This window comes from Perca fluviatilis, chromosome 16, assembly GCF_010015445.1.
Source record: "Perca fluviatilis chromosome 16, GENO_Pfluv_1.0, whole genome shotgun sequence".
Lineage (NCBI taxonomy): Eukaryota > Metazoa > Chordata > Actinopteri > Perciformes > Percidae > Perca > Perca fluviatilis.
In genome coordinates, this window is record NC_053127.1 from 29,433,215 (window position 1) to 29,458,214 (window position 25,000).

The 25,000-nt window shown below is 41.1% G+C and overlaps 1 protein-coding gene across 18 annotated transcripts in view; it reads left to right on the forward strand.

Annotated features, from left to right (window-relative positions):
- auts2a (activator of transcription and developmental regulator AUTS2 a) overlaps nucleotides 1–25,000 on the forward strand; it is a 365,948-nt gene that overhangs the window by 115,673 nt on the left and 225,275 nt on the right. The window contains exon 1 of one of the 18 annotated variants that reach the window (XM_039778709.1): nucleotides 21,116–21,384. The exons of the other annotated variants lie outside the window; for them this stretch is intronic. Coding sequence (XP_039634643.1) covers nucleotides 21,337–21,384 — 48 coding nt within the window. The 5' untranslated portion in view covers nucleotides 21,116–21,336. Of the gene's footprint in view, nucleotides 1–21,115; nucleotides 21,385–25,000 lie in introns of those variants that run through there. 18 annotated transcript variants of the gene reach the window in all.

Sequence of the window (25,000 nt, forward strand, 5' to 3'; positions counted from 1 at the left end):
TAGCAGTCACTTGAATTGTCTGGGCAAACACAAGATAAAAACACATGGGGCCTACAGCTGGAAACTAGCCGTAGAGGCTAAATCTGCTCCCTTTACTGTACAGTTAATTAAGGGGGGCTGTCCACAATATTATAAACTAATTAAAACAAGAGAGAAAAAAGAGTGTACAAGTTTAAATGCTTTAAAAACAGAATTTAAAAAAGTTAAATTATCAGTGAAATATAGAATTTAGGCCTTGAATGGGTGTTAAACAAATAGTATTCCAGTATCTATATATTTTTTTTGATGATTATAAAAAAGAGTAATTAATTTGGCAATTTTGTGAAATTATATTGTCATGACATGATTCTACTTAGTCAACAGACAGTCATATTAAATTACCACATTCCCAGTCAGTTAAATTAGAAATTTCAGTTTCACAATTTAAGGAAAATGTTTGAATATACTGAAGTGAATTGAAAAATCTGGCATGATTTAACAAAATGTGACACATATAAAGCTGCACGAAGACTTATGCTGAACTGTGCAAATCATTTCAGAATGTGCTTATGTGAAAAAGTGAATGAGCGGTGTGTGTCTGCTCTACTGACTTCCCTCTGCTCTCAGCGTGAAGACAGGCTTATTTACAGATGAAATGGCACTCAATTCTAAAACAACATACAAGTTAAATGCAAAATAACATTCATTGCATCTTGGAGAAACACATGACTGAGTTGAGAATGATGACCCGTGTTATAAGAGTAGCGTAGCTCCTTTGGTGAATAGCTCAGTGTGTGGTCACATGTGCCCACTTCGTAGAAAATATCGAGATATATATTGTTTCGCCATTCAGACTAAAATTACAGAGAGGATGTCTGAGCCATACTGTATCGCCCAGCCCTAATATCAATTGAACTTCCCAACGTATAGTAAACTGTCATTATATTTCATTGATACATTTATTTCACCAGGAAACTTGCATTATAATTCTGCTGCCTACAGTAGTACGTCTAATGTCTGAATGAGATGCATTTACCAGAACATGCAGTTCATGTATGAATACAGAGTAAAGAGATCCAGTGGTCTTCAGCTCTTCTCTGTGCTTTAACCATGATACAATGTGATGCAATAAACTAATACACCGCCCTTACTAAGCCTTTTGAAGGATTAAGGTTAAGAGCAACCACCATAATTTTTCAACTACAGATTCGCCTTTAAACAGAAGGTTAGGTTCACACAGATCAATATGGCGGTTCTAATAGGATCTACCTTTATTCCCATTAACTGTGCTTTACATCACTTTGATAGCCCCGCCTTTCCAAGCTGTGCTGCTCGGTTAACTTTGATTCAAGTGTCTTTGGCTCACTGCTATCTCTTTGAGTTGACCCGCTAAGAGCTGTGGTGGAGATGGCTGCTTTGAAGCCTTTATGCTGCATCTGCTGCTTCTCTGTCTTGCCTCCAGCTATACAATACACTTACACACAAGCCTGTCTGAAGAAATGGTGGAGAGAAACAAGTCAAGCAGCGGGGAGGGTGTAATGTGTGTCAGGGAGAATGCAGAGCACACATGTACAGAATGTGTTTGTGTGTGCGTGTTGTGATGTTTTGTTGTTTTCTGGAAGTGAGCGATGTAAGAGCCAGCCCTGTGAGAGGCATACACCCCCCCCCCCCCCGCCCCCTCCCCGATGCATTTCCCCTGTCAATGCTACATATGTAGTTCACAGGTTACGATCAATAATTTGTACTCTCCACCCCTCCCTGGCCCAACCACCTATCCACAGTAATGGCTGTTGCTAAGGAGCATGGGTAATGGGATGCAGTCTATTTTTCAGGCATGTTTCAAAGTTTTTAATGGAGCCACTCCCAAATAAGAGCCCCTGTGTGGATTGTGGTAATGGGCAGCAGAGTAAGCAGGCGTCCTCTCCATACTCTTGAATGAGTGAGTGTTATAGCTCGGAGGTTGTTATCCTCTGTCATGGGAAATAAAGACACAAAGAGAGGTCCACAAAATTCATTTAATTTCCCATCCTTACATGGCAAGAATGGCAAAATTGGTGAAGGGCAAATAGACATGCCCTGGTATTAATTTGAGTCTTTGCTGCCGTGACTAGATGGGACAAATCATTGTGACCTTTAAAGGTTACACATGTACACATTTATTCATTACACCGTTGTCAAATTTGCATTATATGTTGTAATTGCGACAAATAAGGGACAAGGTTTACATTGGTTAGAGAAAATTGGAAGGCGCTATCTCACACTCTTGTAACATTAATTATTATGTTGCAAAGACAATATTTCCACCTCTCCCCCTTCTCCTTCTCTGGTATCACTCTGCAAGCATTTTCGCTGTCTCAGCCTAAACCTGTTCTAAATGAGTTTTAACCAGTTCAGCCTCAACAGCACTTTAGGGCTAATTCGAGAATGTCAGCATGCAAACACGCTAAACTAAGAAGGTGAACATGGCAAACAGTATACCTGCTAGACTTTAGCTCAATGCTCTGCTGTGCCTAAGTAAAATCTTAATTAGTGTTTCACTAATTGCATATGCCAGTGTAAAGTTTTGGAATGCTTGAGCCTTGCTCAATCATTTTTCAGATTTCCAGTTTTTTTAACGTGTGTTGCAGCAGCAGCATTATTTCAGCTTGCTAAAAGATGTGAATTAATAAGCAGTGTCACGATTCTCTAAATCCACGATTCCAATTGTCTTTCGATTTTAAGGTCACAATTGCCACAATAAGAGCCACTAGATAACAGAAGGTTGCTTTGAAACAACAGTTTGAGTTTCTCAGAGTTTATGAGGTGCAATTTAATGCACCTCTTGTTTAAGAGGTGCAACTGAATGCACCATGAAGTCCTGTCGGAGCCCACATGCTTTACCTTTGTTGTTTGTTTACATAACTTACAGTAAAGGCAAAATGTTGCCACCCCCAAACTTCAGGGAAGCAGGAGGATTTTCTAGTTCTGTTGTCTCTCTATCATCTCTGACTGAACAAGTCAAGCTGCAGGCTACTGGTAAGCTAAAGTTACCCTTTGTCTTTGGCTGTATGCTACCAGCTGGTCTGGTCTGTTTTTTCTTCTTCTGATGTACGCAAGTAGGCAAGGTTGGAGGGAGAAAAAATACTTTGGGTATCGCCAATCCTGCTTATGATTTTTAATAGTCAAAATCGATAGCTAATTCCATTCGATATTTAATTTAAATCGAAATTGTGACACCCCTATGAATTAAGAAGATCTGATTGAGAATAGCAGCCGTGATGTAATAACAGTATGTGAACAGAAATCTGCCGTCAGTGCACAGCATTAATCATTGTCTTTATCATTAAATTAAGTAATTGCTAAATAAAAGACCCCTATGCTAGAGATTTCTCAACCATGATGAAGTCAAAAGCCCAGTTTGAGTTTACAGTGCAGAAGGGCACTCTGAGTAGAGAGAAATCTCTCTCTGGGATTGTTAGCTTGTTCATTACTTATCCCACCCACTCAATCTTGTAATTACGATATTGCATTTTTATTTTTTGTTCTTTGCTCCAGTAGATTTGTTCAGCAGCTAGTGCTTAATCCCCTCTATTTGTGGCTGGCACATAAGGACACTCACGCACGCACACACACTAGGTGAGGATTAACAGAGGTGGGTCATGTTCCGGTTGACTATAATGTAATGTCGTAGAGTTACTGAAGGCCATTTATAATGGGAGATTACACTCTGGAGATACTGTTTTACAGCCTTTATCACATAAATTGTAAAAGTTTCAAGAGCACATTGGATTTTCTTCCCCGTCAGTGATGTAAATGAGTATTACATGAGGACATGTCTAGTGTTTCAGCTGTAGCTGACCCGAGTGAGTTCACTTTCCATGTCCTGTCTCCACTCAGCTTGTCACAGCTGGCTAAACACACTAGTCTGTTGTACACATGTGGCTTAGTTTTGACTCCCAGTCCACCAGTTTGTTGTAGAAGAATTAAGCTGGAACAAGTGTTTGTCAGTGTGTGTATTCAGGCACCCATGTGAGCACAGTACTCTGAAATGCTTCGTTGCTAAAGGATTACCTCATAAGCAGTATAAAGCTTGCGCCAGTAACGTTAACCGCAATGAGGGCAGGGCTAAGGCTATGTGCGCGCACACAACCACACACACACACACACACACACACACACACACACACACACACACACACACACACACACACACAAACCCCAGAGAGACTCTCATAGTGGAGCCGCTTGCCCAGCTATAACACAGGTACCCACATAGTGGCCATACATGTGCTCCTGGTGACCGTCAAAACTCCATCAGACTCACTGTTATACAACACTGGTACTAAATGTTTAATGTTAAAAATCAATTGACGTTATTTCTTTATAAAGGTAACTGTGCCCCTAAAGTATTGTCTGTGCCCCTAAATGTAAGCATAGCGTCTTACATGTGTTTCTTCATATCAATACGTAACAAAACCAACGAAGAATCTGCTTAAAATGTAATGTAAGTGTTCTGATGTTAAAAGAGATTTTCTCCCACCAATGGATTCATTGTCTTTTTTATGGCATTCACGACTCTTTCCAAGTCCCTTGTCCTTTGTAGAGCTACTTTCTTATCTTTTGTGGGTTCTGAAGTGAACGCTAGAAGGATGGATGTGAAATCCATGTTGTGATTAAACAACTTTCTTTCTCTGGCTGCCAGCAGGTTCCTTCACTTATTTTCTCTTGACTCACTCTGAGATTTTCATCTCAGTTTTTCCTCCTTTCAAACTCCCCCCTAGAGCTGAAGATCTTTGCCCGAACCCGACGGGACCCGACGGGTTCGGTCTTAATTTCTATTATTTTTCACGGGCTCGGGCCGGGCTCGGGCTTGCGCTTCGGGTTGCATGGTATATGAGCGGTCAGCTGGTGCGTTTCGATTAGCGTGAAAATGGATCCTGAGGAGGTGAAACGGAGGCTGGTCTCTGGAGGACTTAGCCTATTTCTTTGTTCCAACTTCCAAGTGGCCTATAGCCTCCGTTAGTCATGAATAAATGATGTTAAAACATGTATAAATGACCCATTTTTTACGAAAGACAAAGGAGCTGTGTGCGTGCGGCGCAGTCTCTTTTTTCTTTCTCTCCTTTTTCCGCCAAGCGCGTGTCCGACTCTAATGATGCTGATAGACGGCCTTTTGTACAGTCGGGCTGTAAACGGGTTCGGGCTTTTAAAAAGCTGTCGATCAAAATGTACTTGTCGGGCTCGGGCCGAACTCTGTCGGGCTTGGGCCTTTTCGGGCCGTACTTTTAAGGCCCGATTACAGCTCTACTCCCCCCTTTCGGAAGTGTTGTCGTCCATGGTGCACATGTAGAAGATTTCAGGGCCCTGGCTAGCATCAGCCAACCCAGCAGCAGCCCAGCTCCTACCCCACTTCCAGCCATCCTGTTTTTGAACTTTTGCCTTACAACTCCCAACACCCCCACCCCCATCCCCCACCCACCCACCCACTCGCCCTGTCCTAAATCTCTCCTGTCTGTGAGCAATTAATCTGTGTTTATCTCCGTTTCCTGCTCTCATCTGATCCGTCCACCAACCGATGCTGGGACAGCTGGGTCTGAGAGGAGAGGGTGAATTCGTGCGAAGGCGTTCAGGCAGGGTGGAGGTGAACTGAAACATCATGGAGCTGGCATTGGCTCATACATCTGAAAGTCATTGGAACATGGAATCATTTCCCCTCCTATTTCTCTTGTGTATTTCTCTCTGGAGCCTAGTTGTTACCCTCCTCAACCAGACCCCTGTCCAAATCGCCTGCTAACTTGTGTTTGGAAATGAGTTCCAAATGAAATCCTGGCTCTGCTCTCAGACAGACTGTGTGTGTGTGTGTGTGTGTGTGTGTGTGTGTGTGTGTGTGTGTGTGTGTGTGTGTGTGTGTGTGTGTGTGTGTGTGTGTGTGTGTGTGTGTTTGTGCGTGCGTGCGTGCGCGCAGTGTGTTTTTGCATGCTGGTAGCCACCTGTAGTTATCTCTCTAGGCTTTTACAAGGTCATGGTTTCTTGTAAACACACTACATCCTGGCACTTAGCTCTTATAGGTATTTAAAACGTCTTACAAGCTCCTTACTATGTAAAGCATTGAGCAACATGCTTCACTGGCAGTGTCCTTGTGTGACCGTGATGTTGCTTTGGTTGGCTGTAGGTAGCTTTTAATTAACAGTTATAAATCACACAAGCAAGGATTCCTTCATCCACTCTATGATCTCTCTGACGTCTGCTTTTGTTCTTTGCAGAATAGCAGGCAGTTTTGAGCGATGCTAGTGGCATGGCTTTATGAAAAGCAATGTCAGTCCGTTGGTCGGTTGGTCCACCTCCTGTGATATCTTGACAACTATTGGATGGATTGCCATAAAATGTTATAAAGATTTTCCTGGCCCCTAAGGGAGAGGGATCCTACTGACTAGGGGGAGGGGGACGTGCTACCGCCACATCGGGTTTGGTACCGAATATTGACACTGGTTATTTCACGGGGTATTTCACCGGAAAGAGTCCATCACCGGGACACAGTCTGCAGCTAAAGACACCAAATAGACTAGCTGCACCATGGCCACTGCCGCTGTCAGAAAAACAACACAGATGGGACTTAATGGTGTGTTCAATTGCATTTCGCAAGCTCATGGTGCATTCAGTGTTGCCGTAAAGGGTCCCTCTGCCATCTAGTGGTTCTTCTTTTTGTCGTTGACATCCAATGCTGGAACGAGCACCGCTAAATGTCAGTATAAAATAAAAGGCAGTAAATAAACTCCCTTTGCAATCGTTACAGTGGTGTCATTTTTGTTTAATGTACACCCACTCTTTGATTATTATATCAGCTCTTTAAAGGTGCCAGAGTGGAGAAATGTAGGCAGTCTTGGAATTCAACACAGACTCAACCTTGATGACTCGACTTGGACTCGAACACTGGGGACTTGAGACTCGACTCGGACTGAAACTCAGGTAATGGTGACTCGACTCGGAATCTTCTTTGGTGACTCGGACTCAGACTCGAACACTGGGGACTCGAGACTGGACTCGGACTTGACAGTTGGTGACTCGACTACAACACTGCTGTACATTTCACCTTCTGCCAGTCAGCTCGCAGCCCTCCCAAAAGAGAATCAGAATCAGAAAGGGTTTTATTGCCAAGTACGTTTTTTAACACATACAAGGAATTTGTTTTGGTGTTGTTGGTGTACATCACACATTTTCTAAATGGAATATTTTCAATACTTTCTTTATTGGGTTTTTAACAGTTACAATACAATATAATCTTCCCACCCCTCCCCCTACAGCATTAACAAAAAACTATATATATATATAAATAAGTAAAAATAAAAAAGGAGAGTTAGCACATCTTCATAAAATGTATAAATCCCACATTATAAAGCAATTAGTCCAGAAAACAAGAGAACTGACACACACAAAACAAAAAAAATAAATAAATAAATAAAATAAAATAAAATAAATAAACAAATAAAATAAAATAAAAAAGAATATAAAAAAAAATACTAATAACAATAAAATAATAATATAGTGGTTTTAGCAGAGATAGATACTTATGAAAGAACGGCATGCACACATTTTTAAAGAAGATAAGTAAAACTAAAATAAAAACCAGAAGGATGATACAACAAAGGGGAATTGAGGTAGGTTACTCCATTTTAGAGGCAGGGGAGCTCTTTAAAATATCTTATAAAGGGGGACCATGTGTCTTGAAACTTACGTTTTCAACCCTGTATCATGTATTTAATCTTTTCGAGTTGAATGTAAGATATCACTTCTTTCAACCAGCTTTTATGTGTTGGGGGGTTTACCTTTTTCCACTGAAATAATATTAAACACCTTGCCAATAATGTAGTGAAGGCGATAACAGAACGAATATCTTTCCTAAGTTCTGTACCCTCGGAAGCAACGCCGAAAATGCACATTAAGGGATCGGGGTCAATTTGGATGCCATAGATATTTTTATATGATTCGAAAATCTTTCTCCAAAACTCCTCCAACCCAGGACAAAGCCAAAACATGTGGGCAGTTGTGGCAGGCAATTGCAAACACCTATTGCACGCAGAGTTGACATTCGGGTAAATCTTAGCTAGTTTGGCGTTAGTGAAATGAAGCCTACAAAGAACCTTAAATTGGACTAAGCCATGCCTCGCACAGGGTGAGGAGGAGTGCACATGGTTTAAAGCATCTTCCCATTCTCCATCTGTAATTTCTCTCCGTAAATCACTTTGACAAGCTTTGCGAATATCTTCCAAGTTCTGTGGATCTATAGATGTTATAATAGAGTATATGCTTGAAATAAGTCCTCTACTATGCGGTTTCAGATCAAGCAACGTATCCATAGGTGATGTAGGGGGTATTCCTGGAAAGGAGGCAAAAACCTTTTTGACGAAACTCCTAATCTCCAAGAATCTAAAAAAGTGGGATCTTGGTAAGGCAAAATTACTTACAAGCTCTTCAAAGGAGCAAAAAGTATTATCAATATATCAGTCTCTTAGGAGCATAATCCCCCTCTCCTCCCAGACACAAAAAGCAGAGTCCACATAAGATGGATGGAATAAACAGTTAGAGACCAAAGGACCTAGAATGGAAGCTGATTGCAAACCAAAATGTTTTCTAAAATGGGCCCAAATTTTTTAAGTGTGAGTCAGTGCAGGATTGGGGGGGGAGTTGTAATTTTTCCCCACCAGGGGGAGTGAAGAGCAAATTAGAGAGCAAAGTTTGAAGTTAGTACATGATTGTTCCATTTGCACCCACGAAGGGGTTTTTTGAGGATCTACACTAGGTAGCAAATAAATTATTTTTTGAACGTTGCATGCCCAATAGTAAAATAAAAGATTAGGTAGCGCCATCCCTCCCTGACACTTTAATCTTTGCCAAAAAGTCTTCCTAATTCGAGGGGTCTTATTCCCCCACAGGAAGGAGGTGATTAGACTGTCCATCTTAGTAAAAAAATTCTTCCTGATAAAAACAGGTATATTCGAAAATAAATACAAAAACCTGGGTAAAACAGACATTTTGATCAAGTTTGTACGACCTGCTAAGGACAGGGGCAAAGAGGACCATTTCACAAAATCATTTTTACATCGATCCAAAAGTGGGCAAAAATTGGCCTTAAACAAATTATTAAACGATCTTGTGACTTGTACACCTAAGTATTTAAACCCCTCATGTACTACTCTGAACGGGATAGAGGAGGAGTCTCTACAAGAGCCCGGAGTGATCGGGAAAAACTCACTCTTATTCATGTTAAGCTTATAGCCAGATAACTTGCCAAATTCCATTATTAGTGAAATAATTTGAGGTATTGAGGAGGTTGGGCATGATACATATAATAAAACGTCATCTGCATATAATGAAATTTTATGCTCTGTACCATGCCGCGTAATACCTTTTAAAATTTGCTGATTGACGGAGCGCAGCAGCCAAGGGCTCAATTGATAGGGTGAATAGCAAGGGAGAGAGAGGGCACCCTTGTCTGGTGCCCCGGTGTAGAGGGAAGTATTCAGAGTATACATTGTTTGTACACACTGAGGCTTTCGGGGAGGTCGAAATTAGTCGAAATTATAGTAGGGACAATGGGTTCAAGGCGTAGCGCAAGAATTTTAAGATTTTAAAATCCGCATTCAGAAGCGAGATTGGCCTGTATGATTCGCAACGAGTGGGATCCTTACCCTCCTTTGGGATAAGAGAAATTGAGGCCTGCGTGAACGTTGAGGGAAGGGTTCCTGTATTGAACGACTCATTATAAACAGCCACAAGAAGCGGGCCCAGTAAAGCTGAAAACTTCTTATAAAATTCTATCGGGAATCCATCTGGACCCGGAGCCTTACTGCTCTGCATTGCCACAATAGCCTGCGCAACTTCTTAAATGGAATATTAAACAATATATATAATATATATTATAAGAGGAAACTCTGGTTAGTACTGCACCTCATGGACCTTAATATAATATATACTGTCTAAGTGTAATACTTGTAAGTAGACTCACTGCTTTACAGCAGTAGTCATTTGTGCTGAGGCAACTTGGTTCCATAATCCCCAATATTAGCAGGATGAGGAGGCTAACGTGATTTCCTGGCTGTGGCCTAGATGGGACTTGGGCCTGTATTATCTGGCCATCAGAAAGAGTCAGCTTCAACTCTAATATCTGTGTGTGTGGAGAGTAGGAAATGGCCTTTTGTGTTGCTGGCCAATACAGCCCGCGGACAGGAAGAGAGGAAACGTGCACTGTGTCGTGCCATGTCGAGCCACTGCCTCTCGTTGCGTGCAGCAGTATTAAAGAGCAGACCAAATCAGTTGTTGTAACTTTTTCCCTCCCTCCCTAACCATTCTTACTCAAGGTAGAGGCTAACCGGGGTCTGACACACAAAGATATATTGCTCTACCTTCTCTCCCCTAGCCTTTCCTTTTGTCTCTTCTCTAACCTTACATTTGATTTTGTTAGATGCTTGTGTTACATTTACCAGTATAGAGCGGTGTTAGCCCCCAGGAGCCTTAAGATTAAAGCAACCTCTGAGAGCATTTAAGGAAGTGGATAGGAAGTTTTTGCAGGAGGGCTCGCTGTTTTCTCCTTCATACTCACTCTTTTTTTTTTGGTGCCAGCAGGTTTAATGCAAAATTGGAGCAGGGCTGAGGCTTTGTAGCCTTGGGGGGTTGAACATCTGGGCTGCTGTAGCTGGGATAGAGAGAGGGAGATGAATGAGTCTACTGCTCGCTAGAACCCAGACAAACAAACAGAAATGTACTCTGTTTCACATGCCTACATGTGTCATGCACAAAGACACACTTGGATGAGCATTTACAGCCACCAATGTCAAGTACACAGACAAATGTCCATACAAAACACACACACACACACACACACACACACACACACACACACACACACACACACACACACACACACACACTTGTGTGTTAACCCCCAGGAGAAACATGTGCAGGCAGGCAGCTCCAGGCTGCTCATGGCTTCTAAAGCTGCTACCCCGTTTGGCCCTGTGGGAAGAAGTGATTCAACAAGAGGGAAATCAAAAGGAAACATATCATCAAACCACACACACCTTTGAGACATACTTTAACATCGTGTTAAATAGTCCCAAAACTTGTGTATGAAAACCCATTTCTTCCTCCTTGGCCCCTCCTGCCTGCTGATAAAGCCATGCAGAAACAATGCTCCTTGACCTCCTGTTATTCCACTCTACTGCCCCTGAAGTTAATTGTTTTGATATGATCTTTTGCACGCTATGTTTAATTGTTTAACTAGAGATCCAAAAGGATCTCAACATAACTCTATAATCTCCAGCAAGTGTGCATTATAGTCCTTAACACATTATCACCAGAGCAATGACTTCATCTTTTCAGCCTTGTTGTGTCTAACTACACAACAGGCTGTGGAAAGATACCCTGAGCTTCTTGCTTCTCTCCGAGCTCTTGCAGCTCTGTTATCCGGGCACAGCGATGGCCATAAGGGACTTGGCCAAGCGTAGGCAAGTGTGTGGGAAGTGAGCAGGCAGGCTGTCACTTAGCATTATAGCACTACAGACTCCCCGTGGGTGACATGAGGAGAGTGGAAAGTGAGAAGACGAGAGAGAAGAAGAGTGAGAGGGAGAAAACAGGAGTGGAGCAAACGATATAAAGCAGCCCACATACCAAAACACCTACCCGGCCCCTAGCAACCCCAAGTCTGGGAAACCTGCTGTTTGTTTTTCTTTTGATTAGACCAACCGCTGAAGATAAGCTTTCCTGACAAGACTTTACTGCTGGCCTCTGAAAAGAGAATCCAAAGCGAAAGGATGCTAAGAGGTAAAGAGAAGGGCTAAAGATGCCTGGGTAGGGAAGACAAAAATAGTCAGTTCATCATGTTCATCTGGTGGGCTGCAAATAAGGTTTCTCTCTCTGTTCTCTACTTCACAACAGTCTGTGTCAACTCCAAAAATTATTAGTTTCCCTCACTCGGCCATCAACAGCAAATGTAGTTGTAATTATGTAGTAATACATGACACCTCATCATGTTAGTGTTGTGCAAGTTTACACTTAACAAGAGCTAGTTTAAAGTTGAGTTTACACAGATTAAAATGAACTAGTTAAAGGCATGGTTAATTATTAAAATTTTTTCCCCAAAAATTTATTTACATTGATTTCTTACATTTTTATTTTTTTTAATTAAGCTACTCAAGAGAGTGGTTCTTCAGGTACTAGATGTGTTGTATTTAAATTTGGTGCCAATGTGGCTGACGTTGGGCCTGGTCAGTTTCCCCCGGTAGAATAGTTTCCCTCCTGTTAAAATGTTTCCCGTAGCTCCTCCCTCTGTGGTTAGGGTTTGGTTCAGATTTAGGTAGGGGGAAACACATATCGACAGGGAAACAGTCTTCGGCATAACACCACCATGCCGGGTGCCGCAAGACACACTGTCGCGAGATTGAACGATGCTAACATTCCTGTTTGTTTCTTTTTAACGCCTTCATGCGTAACCCTGCCTGTTGTCATTGACCTGCTAACTTTGCCTACCAACACATTTAAAAACCAAAGCCATATAGTGCAACACAAGGGTTTGTTGTCATTTCTTTCTTTTTTTTGAACATTTTTATTTAAGTAAATGCACATCTTAATTGACTTTTGTTTTTTACAAACATAGAAGAACAATGGCACACTCGGCAGTGTCTTACACTAAAAAAAAAGAAATAAAGAAAAAAGAAAAAGAAAAAAATCTTTTCAGCAATATTCTTTATCTACATTTTACTGCGTAGTAATCATTTTTCTTGCAACTAAGAGTAGTATCTGAATCAATTTAGTGTACTGTTTATTAAGACCCTCTCTTGGGGCCACTCCTATTACAAAGTGAATAAATTCTAATGACAGGTTACATTTTAACATGACTTGAATTTCCCACGTAACTTCCTGCTAAAAGGGTTTCAGGATGGGGCAATCCCCAAAAATGTGAGTATGATCTCCAATTTGGTTACAATTTCTCCAACATAAATTTGATTTACTATTGTCAAAACTGAATATAATTGAAGGAGTCCTAAAGAATCTCATCACGACTTTCCAACCGAATTCTTTCCATACGGGACTATTTGTGGTTTTGTGACTAATTTCACATGCCTTAATCCATTCCTTATCTTCAATAATAATATTTGCTTCTAATTCCCATTTGGCTTTTATGTCAAAAGAATTATCTAGCAATTGTGTCTGTAGGAAATTATATAAATTTGAAACCATTTTTTCCTTATTTTTTTCAGTGATATTTTTGATCAAATAGGATTCCATTGAGGTAGGCAATCTTTTCAAGGCTTCCCATTCCCCACTCGACCTTATATAGTCCCGTATCTGCAAATATCGGAAGAAATCTTTGGAGGATAGTCCATGTTTGTCTTGTAATTGTTTGAAGGATTTTAGGATTTCCCCATCAAACATCTGGTGTACGGTCATCAGTCCTCTCCCTGCCCAATTTAAAAAAACAGGATCTGTTTTATTTGGAGGAAAGTCACTCAATTTGAAGTGCACGTGAAGTTGTTAAAGGAATACCCAATCTCTTCCTCAACATTGACCATATATGATGAGTACAGGCAATCCATTCATTTTGTATTTTAAGTTCTCTCCATTTCTTTTGTTCCAAAAATAATGCCGTCTCCAAGGGAACCGATGGGCTCGAGAAATTTTCCAACCATAACCAATTTGTATCCACATCCTGAATCACCCATTCAACTATTGCTCGTAACTGTGCTGCCCAATAATACAGCTTAAAATTGGGTAGACTCAAGCCACCAACTCCCTTAGAGCTGCACAGTAATCTCTTCCGGATCCTGGGTTTTTTCCCCTGCCACACAAATGCAGAAATTATCTTATCCAGACTCTTAAACATAGATGTAGGTATCCATATAGGTAAGGCCTGGAAAAGATACAAAAGACGAGGGAGAATGTTCATCTTCACAACTTCTATTCTGCCTACTAAAGACGGGGAGAATATCCCAACGCCCCACATCTGCTTTAATTTTGGACATTAGTTTACCATAATTCTCAATATACAATTGGGAAGCATGAGGCGTAATAACCACACCTAAATATCTGAAGCCCCGGGTGGGCCAGTTAAATGAAGCTATTTTGTCCAATTCATTTGGTTTGTCCCCTACCAACCACAAAGCTTGTGACTTGGTCTCATTGACCTTATAGCCCGAAACTAGTCCAAATTCTCTCAGGCACTCTAACAATGCAGGAACAGAAGTCAATGGGTTAGAAATATACAAAATAACGTCATCGGCATACAGTGACAGTTTGAACTCTGTGCTTCCAACAGTTACTCCTTGTACTCTATGATCTTCCCTAATCAACTCTGCCAATGGTTCAATACTAATTGCGAACAACAGGGGGCTGAGGGGACAACCGTGTCTGGTTCCTCTTTTAAGCACAAATTTGTCCGAGATATAGCCATTTACCCTAACTTTGGAGGTAGGATTCAAGTACATCACCCCAATCCAATTGATAAATTTAGAATGAAATCCCAATTTCTTTAAAGTATACTCTAAAAAGAACCAGTCCACCCTATCAAATGCTTTCTCAGCATCAAGGCTGAGAAGCATTGATGGGTCTGTTTTTGTCCTAGCTATTGTCATTATGTTTAATGTTCTCCTAATGTTATTAATTCCCAATCGACCTGGTATGAAACCAGTTTGGTCAGTACCAATTACATGTTTTATACACTCCTGTAGTCTTTTGGCCAATATAGATGTTAAGATTTTCATGTCGCGGCATAACAGACTTATTGGTCTATATGAAGAACAATTTATTGGGTCTTTGCCTTCTTTGTGGATTACGGATATTGTTGCTTGAGACCAAGATTTAGGTGGATCATTTTGAGTGAGAGCATAATTAAAGGTACTTTGTAATAGAGGGATAATTTCATCTTTGAAACATTTATAGAACTCACCTGGGTAGCTGTCCACCCCTGGGGACTTATTATTTTTTAAATTCTTAATGGCACCTTCAATTTCTTTTATTGAGATTGATTTTACTAATGCTTCAGATTGGGTGTCAGTTAATGAAGGTAGATTAATATTTTCCAAAAATCTTTCAGTCTTAATTGCATTGTCAGTGGCTTCCGGTGAGTCATACAATGCTTCATAATAAGTGGAGAATGCATCGGCAATATCTTTAGGATTAGATATAACTTTTTTGGAATTTGGATGTTGAATTTTCGCTATTGTACGACTGGCCTGTGCTTTGCGTAATTGAAAAGCTAGTAATCGACTAGCTCGATTTCACGATTCATAGTATCGTTGATTAGCAAATCGTAGGGCCCCCTCTGCTTTATATGTTAACAGGTCATTAAGCTCTTGTCTGCGCTTCTTTAAAGCTTGAAGAGTATTTTCTTGACTAGTCTCCTTATGCTCCTTTTCTAAGTCTAAAATATTTTTTTCCAATTTTTGTTGTTCCTTAATCCTTTCTTTCTTAATTTTAGATGATAGTGCAATCAATTTTCCTCTTATAACCACTTTCGCTGCCTCCCATAACGTAGAGGCCGAGACCTCTCCATTATCATTATGATCTAAATAATCTTTCCATTCTTGCTTAATCTTTTGTACAACACTCAAATTATTAAGGAGGGAAACATTTAACCGCCACTGTTTTAAACTGCTACTTTTATCCAGAACCAGCGAAAGGACTAACGGAGCATGATCCGAGGTTGTTATTGATTCAATATGGCAGCTAGTCGCTTTGTAAACATCTCCTTTTAACATACATAACATATCTGTTCTGGAGTAGCTACCATGTACTTTAGAGAAAAATGTGTAATCTCGTTCTTTAGGATGTTTTTGACGCCATACATCCACTAAACCCATCTCTTCCATCATACTACGCAGTACCCCCGTTTTTCTTGGCATTGGACCAGCCTCAAAAGGTTGTTTATCTAATTGTTGGTTCAACACGCAGTTGAAATCCCCACCCAGTATGAGCAACCCCTCAACTAATGAGGTTAGAACGACTGAGATGTCTTTGAAAAAAGCAATGTCGTCTTCGTTTGGGGCATACAAATTTAAAATGGATATTTTTATCTCTCCTATTGTTCCAACAATCAAACTGTACCGACCTGCTTTGTCCGCATGCGTTTTCTCAACAGTGAGGCCCAGAGCTTTATGCACCAATATGGCAACCCCTCGTTTTCTTCCCTCTTTATGCGCCGAACTAAAAACCTGTCCTACCCATTGCCTCCGTAGTTTTTGGAGCTCTTTATCATCAAGATGGGTTTCTTGAAGTAAAGCGATTGAACAATTTAGTTTTTTTAGTTGTGACAAAAATGTTTTCCTTTTGATGGGATGATTAATACCATTTATGTTATAACTAACCACATTGAGATTACTCATACCATGTTTTTAGAAACAGAAAACATATACGTGATACTGTCGAGTGCCGAAACAAAGAGAACAGAGATAATAACAGTGCGAATAGCTATGATGAACAAGTCTTTATGAACTTCCAGAAAACCAGTGGTTAGCCCTTGAGATAAGAACAACTGAAGAACACGTAAAGGGCATCCCACTCCCAGTGTCCATTGGGCAGAGAGCGCATGCCCTCCGGGTAAAGTGCACATTGTGCAGTGGAGACGATCTTCCAGGCAAACCTGTGGTTGCATTCAGACCGTCCTAAGGCCGAGATCAAATACAAGCCCACCCCCCCCTCCAGACAGACCCAGTCCCAATGTACTTCAGTGCGAAATTTTAAGCCTATTCTCTCCAGCTTTAATCATCTACATCCATTCCATAAATGAACTCCTTTATATCTGATGTCTTCAGGAGTTGCCGTTTTTTTTTCCTCCCGTTGGGCTGCGCTGTCCAGGTTTCACGCGTCATCTCCATCTCAAGGACATCTCTGTCCTCCAAGGCGATGTCCACCCCCGAATCTTTTAGTGTAGGTTGTGCTTCAAGCAATGTTGCGAAAACACGGGTACCTGATTCCAGGGAAATCTTCAGTTGGGCAGCGTACAGTGTCTGGGCCTTGATGTTCTTCTCTTTGAGCTTTTTCCTCTTCCTCTGCACTTCAGACGAATAATCCTGGTCACAATAGATCGTGTGGCCTTCAAACTGGACATTGCGTTGTTTCCATGCTTGTTGTAGCACTGTCTGCTTCACCTGAAAGTCCAAAAAGCGGACTATGATAGACCGTGGCGGTGCCGCGCCTCGGGGTTTTGGCCCAAGGGCTTGGCGTGCTCTTTCCACTTTAAGCTCAAGACCCTCTGGCAGTTTGACCGAACTCCTCAGAAAGTGTATCACAAAGTCAATCATGCCGTCTTTCTCTGATTCCTCCGGGATCCCATATAAACGGATATTGTTGCGGCGCAGTCGGTTCTCCGTATCGTCGCATTTACTCGTGAGGTCAGCTTTCCTGCGCAACAAGTATCTTAGCACCCTCCCGTATTTAGCATGACTGTCTTCTGTAACACTTACTCTGTTCTCAACTTCGGTCATTCTTTGTTCCAAGTCGTCTGTGCGTGTTGCTATCTCGGTCAACTTGGTCTCCATTCTGGTGAGAGAGGATTTTAGATCTCGAAATGAGTCCATATTTTCTTGTCGGAGTTTTCGTAACTCCGCTAGCACATCATTCGCCCCCGTGTTAGCCATGTTGTTAGCATCCCCGCTGGCTTTCACTGGAGTAGCCTCAGCTAACGTTAGCTGCTTGGGGCCTGGTCTTCCCTCCTCCATTTTACTCCCTTATCCTACTTCTTTCCTGCTCGGATTTTGGATCGGCATGTCCGCTAAGTTTTCTCTTTCACGTAGTCTCGTATTCATTTATCAATAAACTCTTTTAACGGCTATTTTTAATGGGTCTGTCGGAGCTGAGGAGTCTACCTACAGTTTTCGGCCATGACGTAGGCGGAAGTCTGTCATTTCTTTCTAAGTCATTCTGCCAATGAATTTCCCTTTTCCAAAAGACAAATCTGTAAATTTGACAAGGTAACCTCCTCATGTTTTCATGTTTAGTTTTTATAGTTGTTTTGTTACTTTAACTTTCTTGTTGGGATAAAACTTTTTTCAGATTTTGGTAACAATGTTCTACACTGCTGCATTTGGCTTTGATATAGGGGCACGCATGGCCTTTGTAGTAGTAGCTTACTTTTTAATTGTCTTCTTGTCAGGAATATTTTATTAGTCTGCTCAAGGGAATAATACCAGAGAAACACATTTTCATGTTACAGATTCTCCAGTTAAATAGATATATCAATGACCTTAAGAAAGGCTTTTAACAGTAGTCCGCTAACATCATGGGCAGCCTTATCTTGCATAGACTTATGGCAGGGATTTCTCCATTTTTACAATACCTGTCTCTTATGTACATATTGTCTGTCACATATATGTCTTGCCACTGAAACAGTTTCCCCCCAGGCCTTATTTTACAGATACCAAAGAATCCATTGGTTAAGTCCCACTTTTATAAGCATGACTTGTGTAAGAGATGCAGTCAAACAAAAATGTTCGCTTTCCCTGTTGTCCCACAATAATAATGGGTTCTGCCAGCCTTTTGTCCTGCACTGGCACAAAGCGTTGGGTGCGAAGGTCTGGCCATGGGAGGCTATGTTTCTATGGATGCCAACACAGCTATTGACACTGCTGAGTCTGATTGCTTGTGTTTATAACCCACTGCTGTCCTGTGATAAAGGGGTTGCCTTAGTGTAACTCGGGGGCTGCCAAATTTGGCTAAATCCTGTGGGATACAGAAGCCCGATCTAGCTGGCAGACATCTCAAGCAATAGTCAAAGGTGACATGATTATATACACAGCGTTGTTGTGTGTATGGGATCTGGACCCTGTGCGCCGAGGGGAGTGGCAGAATGTAAACATTGGCTGGGTGGCCCAGTCTCTGCTCTGGCTGTGGCCTTTTTAGTCCTTAAGCCTTTACAGTAGGCGAAGGCTTTTTAAAGGTCCAGTCGAGTTCAGTGTCATTTTGCTGCCCCCTGCTGAAAGCCTGCAACTGTAATCCTGGAATAGGCTGCTTTCAAAACATAATGCCGGTACTACAGTGTGTTATATAATCTCTAATACTGTACTGATCTCATCAAGCCAAAATGACACTTTGAGACAATGTGAGCTTTTCTGTCTTCAGTAAATTCTTGCCTTAATTCTAATGTGTTTGTAGGTTGGCTGTCTTTTTGATATTTCCAGTTGCTGAATCTTTTTTGTTTTTGATAGGATAACATCACCTGCATTGATTGTTGATGGCAGGAAGCATATGTGAAGCGTCAGCACTTAATTGAAGGCCTAATTTATGGTTAATTTCAACATCTGCCTTGTGTACACAAAGTATACAAGTTCAAAAGTTTCTAAGTTTAATTTCTTAAACAAACTTTCACCCAGTCAGTGATATGTCAGTGAGCTGTAAGCTCTGACTGTTTGCCAGACCTATCTCCACAGCGCTGTGGAGTAAGGTCTGGCTACACCACAGATGCATTCTGGGATAGGAGAAAAAAACACCAGCTTGTTTGCATTTCTTTAAACCAATCACAAGGTCTTGGGTGGTGCTAAGCTCCGGACGCAGCGACGGTGGCTCTGCTAAATAGTCTCGGGAAGGAACTTGTTTTGGTGGAACATTTGTACCCCGCAAAAATAAAATGCCACATACAATATTAAAACGAAGTGAACTGTTCACACAATACAGTAACTTTAGCTATTTAAATTAGCTGATACATGGTTAAACCTCATTTGCTCTTACCAGTGTATCGCCGTGTGTACTTCGTCCACAGCAATCCTACCTATTGGTCCCAAAACCTCCCAGTTAAATCTTTACAATCATTCCCCAAAAGAACCAAGCAGGCCTGCCTTGTTGCACGATCTCTCTCGATCATGATTTCTTCAAAACTTGCAATTTTCAGCATTTAGCTTGCTAGCTCAAAATTAGTTGTTGTTTCCCAAAGCAAACTGAGTTTGAGAACGGCGAAACACGGAGAGCCAAAGGTGAGGGACTCGCGTTGCCGGATGTCAGGCAATTATCCTGGAAATGTACTTCTGTTGATCCAGACTAGTGAAAAACAAACCGATAAACTCACTGGACACGACTTGCTCAGCACCAGACAACAGACAGACAAAGTTGCTCTGTGTGCTTGATGCCACTGTTTGCTAACATGTTCGCAGTATCTATGTAGGCTGATAATATAAAAAAGTTGCTTTTCTAGCTTGATGCACTGCCCCCATTAATGCAGGTTTATGTGCTCTAAGGAAAAATGTAGAATAGAAAGAGTAGAGATGCTCTTAGAAAACACTAATAACATCTGGAATTGAATTGTAATGGATTTCTTTTTGGGAAATGTGGGCCCTGTGGTACTTTTTTTTTTTTTATATATATATATATTTAAAATGAATTGTACTGTAAGAAAACCAAGAATGCACCAAATTGGTTCAAACTCTGGATCAGATCTTTAAAAGCTAAATTGCAGAGAAGTGAGCCAATGGTTTGCATTTCAGGAAATGGACATACCATATAGCAAAGTAACAATAATCCTTTTTGCAATACTTGTAAATATTTGAAGCTATCATGCAGAGTTGAGCTGTACCCAGGCTGATCTCGACATAACTGCATTTGACAGAGCATTTTCTAGGCACATTTGTTCAGCCGTCAGAGTTTATTTGGCTCGTGGGAACGCTGCGCCTTCGGGGTCAGACCAACATCAGGGGCATCTGTCTGTAGAAATAATAAAGTAGACAGTGTTACTTTACAGAGGGCAGAGAAACGCAACATTGAAATAGATACAGAAGGGGGTTAAACGAGGTCAGAGTGAAAGAGCATATCGGTACATAAAAGAGGGCAATAGGAAGCACTGGGGGGAGACATTGAGTGAGCTAAAAGGGCTAAAAGAGCTAAAAAAAGGGAACATTTAAAAAACGGAGCAAGCAAGAGAGAGAGCTGGAGCATGTAGGATAGATAGTGAGATAGAAAGTTCGAAGAAGGAGAGAGAGAAAGGAGGCTGGTGCTTCAGTCTTCAGAGTTTACCCACATTCTCCTCTGCTGGCATCTGCCACCACTGCTGAACACAGCTGAAGCCCATCTGAGGAGCTCTTCTGTCAGCCTTCCAAGCCCACCACGCCACACACACACACACACACACACACACACACACACACACACACACACACACACACACACACACACACACACACACACACACTGCGCACACCACACTACACCACAGAGGCAAGGGAGTGAAAGAAACCGTAGCAGGCTTAGAGGCTTGCAGGCAGAGACGGAGCGAGAAAGAACAGCACAAAGACCAGCAGGATAAAGTAGCAGAAAAAATTCTGTATCACCGCACAATCAACATCAGTCTTTGGAGGAGACGGAGACCTCGGCACACTGAATCAGTCAGAAACACAAGACAGAAGGATGATCAAGTCCAGTTGGTTTTATGTCAAGTTCAAATACAATGAGAAGGTAAGTACATAGGTTGATATTTTTTATTTTAATTTTTCTAACCCAATTCCTCTACTCAGTGTCCTCTACTCAGTGTCCTGGCAAATATCTAAACATATGATATTGATTGTCCATGTAAATGTTGAATTATTTAGCGGTGTATGAATACTCTTTCCAGACATGTTATATCTTTCCTTAGTGGCTGTTTTGAATTCACAGTGGGACTTTGTAGGCCTGTGGTAAAAAGTATTTCATTTAAGTGAGAACTTATCCTTGAAAATGTAGTTTAAGTCATTGCAAAAACCTTTATACTGTTGTTTTAAAGAAGTGCAGATTTTTGCATTAAGTACTCTAGTTGCTAAAGTGTGAGGGAGCTTCTGTAGTCTCAAGAACATCCCTGATTTAGTTTCTTACAAATCAACAAGACTTATCCTACCTGTAGCATGCATAATATCAAAGGTCTGGTTTGTGCAGCATTTAATAAAAATTGATTTTGCTGTATGCCTTCATAGCATGTTAAATGCAATGCATCTCATTCAAATATAACCAAATGTAGTGTAAAAGAAGATTTTAAATTAATTAAGACATTAAAAGTGAAACAGTTTATACAGAAAACATGTATGATGAGGGCATGATTGTGTCTTGTGATGTTATAAAGTTTTGATGGAGTCAGTGATGTCACTGTCTGGACCTTAGATCCTATTGTGTGTGTGTGTGTGTGTGTGTGTGTGTGTGTGTGTGTGTGTGTGTGTGTGTGTGTGTGTGTGTGTGTGTGTGTGTGTGTGTGTGTGTGTGTGTGTGTGTGTGTGTGTGTGGATGGCATTACACTGTGAAAGACAAGCTTTGGGTCGGCGAGCACTTTCCCCAAATGTTTGCAGCTATGCTAATGAAAACAGCTAGTGTTACAATTACCTTCAGTCAGTTGAGCAGTCAGTTAGCCAGCGAGGCAGTCAATAAAATTTTGACAACAGCATGTTTGATGGTGACCCCTTATGCTGATCAAGTTCTCCACTTAGCATCAGGTGTCTGCACTGTGGGATCAATAAAGCTATCTTATTACATCAAACATGAAGAAGCAGGCCGCTATAAAAATATAGAAGCAGCTTTGGACTGGCTTTGCTATCATCAGCCTTATTATTGTGGATAAGTGAGAGGGTGCCAAGTGGCCTCATGGGAGCATCTGTTGGTGCCCGAAGTGCTCTGTTTCCATCTGGTCTGCCATTTTGTACTTGAGCTGTCTTGAGGTGGAGAAGTGAGAAGATGGCCGCTCTTTTCATCTCTTAGAACCAGATCTATTTTAACAATTCCTCTATTCAGCCTGTCAAATGATATTTCACCATTGGTCCAAAAATATGGCTTCTAATATAAAACTTATATTATAGAAGCTAAAACTTCTTAACTATGAACACAACTATATTGAATGCTCAAAATTAAGTGCATTTCACTTTACATTTCCTGCACCCGCTCCCAAAAAAAGAAGAAAAGTAGGAGGTTAATGGATGAAATTTAAACCGAAAGAGCCAGTTAATTTTTATTTCAGAAATCTTGGTAACTAAAGGAGCAAAGAAATAAAGATGTAACAGATGAGCTGATTTGTTACAAGCCTCGTTAAATCAGAAATATCTCTAATTTGCACTGACTAGATTGAAGAAGCTCCAAACTGTATTTTTACACAAAAATATGAGAAATTCATCAGCTGGTGCTGCATGTCTGGCTACAGTCCTAGGTGGCCTGGATTTCCTATCCTTTTTTCCTCCATGTCTGTGTTCCCAGTTAGAAGAAAGTGTACACAAGAACAGGATGTGTGTGTGTCAGTTCTTATGGGGGTCTGGGGCCGTGTCTGAGGAGAAGAAGGGCATATGCAGCCGTCGGCTTTTCCTGCTCCCAGCTGTCTCGCCTCAGGAGCAGCCAGCCTCTGTGTGATTACACATGATTGACAGGCAACCATTCAGCAAGATGCCAGTAGGAAGTGACCTTAAACAAGTGCTGCCATTTTTGACGGTGTGGCTGTCTTTTCCTGGGGTGAGAAGGGCATGAAGCATGGTGGCTTCTGGGTCAAGAACCCAGGGTCATCCACGTCTGGGGAAAGGGTAATTGCCACCCCCGTGTGTGGGCTCATGTCCTGAAGTGAGAGGAAGGTAGAGACTGGAGGTGGGTTACATTCCTCAGAGTGGAAAGAGAACACAACACTGAAGTCCTGCTCTGTGTGTCTGCTCGCAGCTCTTTGTCCTCTAAGCCAGTGCCAGGACCCCCCAGTGGGCCGCAGACCCACAGAGGGCGAACAGCAACTTGACTCACACTGAACTAATTCAATTTAACACACACTGAGTGCCCTGTGATTCCTGTGTTATCTCTGGCCTCTCCCATGGCCAGATGGCTGCTCATGGAGAGATACATTTACATTTTAGGATATTTGACTGATGCCTTTATGAGTGTACAGTCAGGAAACGTCAGTACAAAGGGGCAAGGTATAATTGTACGAATAGAAGATGTGGGTTACATTCTCATTTTTCCATTGGTGTTTCATAAGCTCACACAGATAGTTGGTTACTAAGAGTTTAGAGCTGAACAATACTGTATATTGTTGTTTTAATTGTCATCGTGATGTAAACTTGCACCATAAAGACATCATGGAAGACTGCGATACTGCACTCAGGGATGTTTGGAGTTGAGTATCGGTAGAAAACTGAACTTTAAAATGTAACTGTCATTCTTTTTTATTGGTGCCTTTTGCGTTCAGTTTAATGTTCAGTTTGTTCAATAAAAGAATGTTTGTTAAATTCCACAGAATGGCAGAAGTGCGTACACTTTAAACTCAGATATCTGAAACATGAGAAGGGACCCCAACTACACACTGCATTTGTGTTCGAGGTCACAGGCCAGCAAGGTTGCAAGCCATTGGTTTAACCTTTAGCCCTGCATTTTATGGCAAACAAAAACACTTTGGTTAATGTTAGGGAAAGTATTGTGGTTTTGGTTAAATGTTAAATGTTAATAAAAGCATTTGTCTCAATTCACTGCAGATTGTTTCTGTATAAAACCAGACCATGATATTTTCCTAACCATAAGTGCTGCCTGTGCTTAAACATAACCATAAAGAACTTTAATAATGCAGTAGTCACTAGAAGCGTATATATTATATTGCAAGGAAACGTACGTTCGTTGTCAGTGAACAATTCATTGATGCGTTCAGTTTCAACATTTGCGCGACTTGACAGATACGTTATTTAACATTTCCTAATAAAGCTTAAAGAAATCCAGTCTGGTTGGCATTAGGTTTCCTTTTAAATATTTCCTTGTATATAAATCTAATTTCTAGTGACAATGTTGTTTCTTATGCAAGCTGTTGATCTGATAAGTAACCAGTAACTATATCAGTCAAATAAAAGTAGAATATTTCCCTAGTAGAAGTAGAAAGTAGCAGAAAATAAAAATACTCAAGTCTCTCAATCTCAAAATTGTACCTAGTACAGTCCTTGACTAAATGTACTTAATTACTTTCCACCACCAATCACTAACAGGTAGTTACAGATGAGCAGATAAGCCTTTTAGCCAAACCTTATGAGAATCACATTACCAACACACACCAAGCTTGAGTCCGCTTTAGGAAAGATTTGTGTGCAGTATACTGATGAAT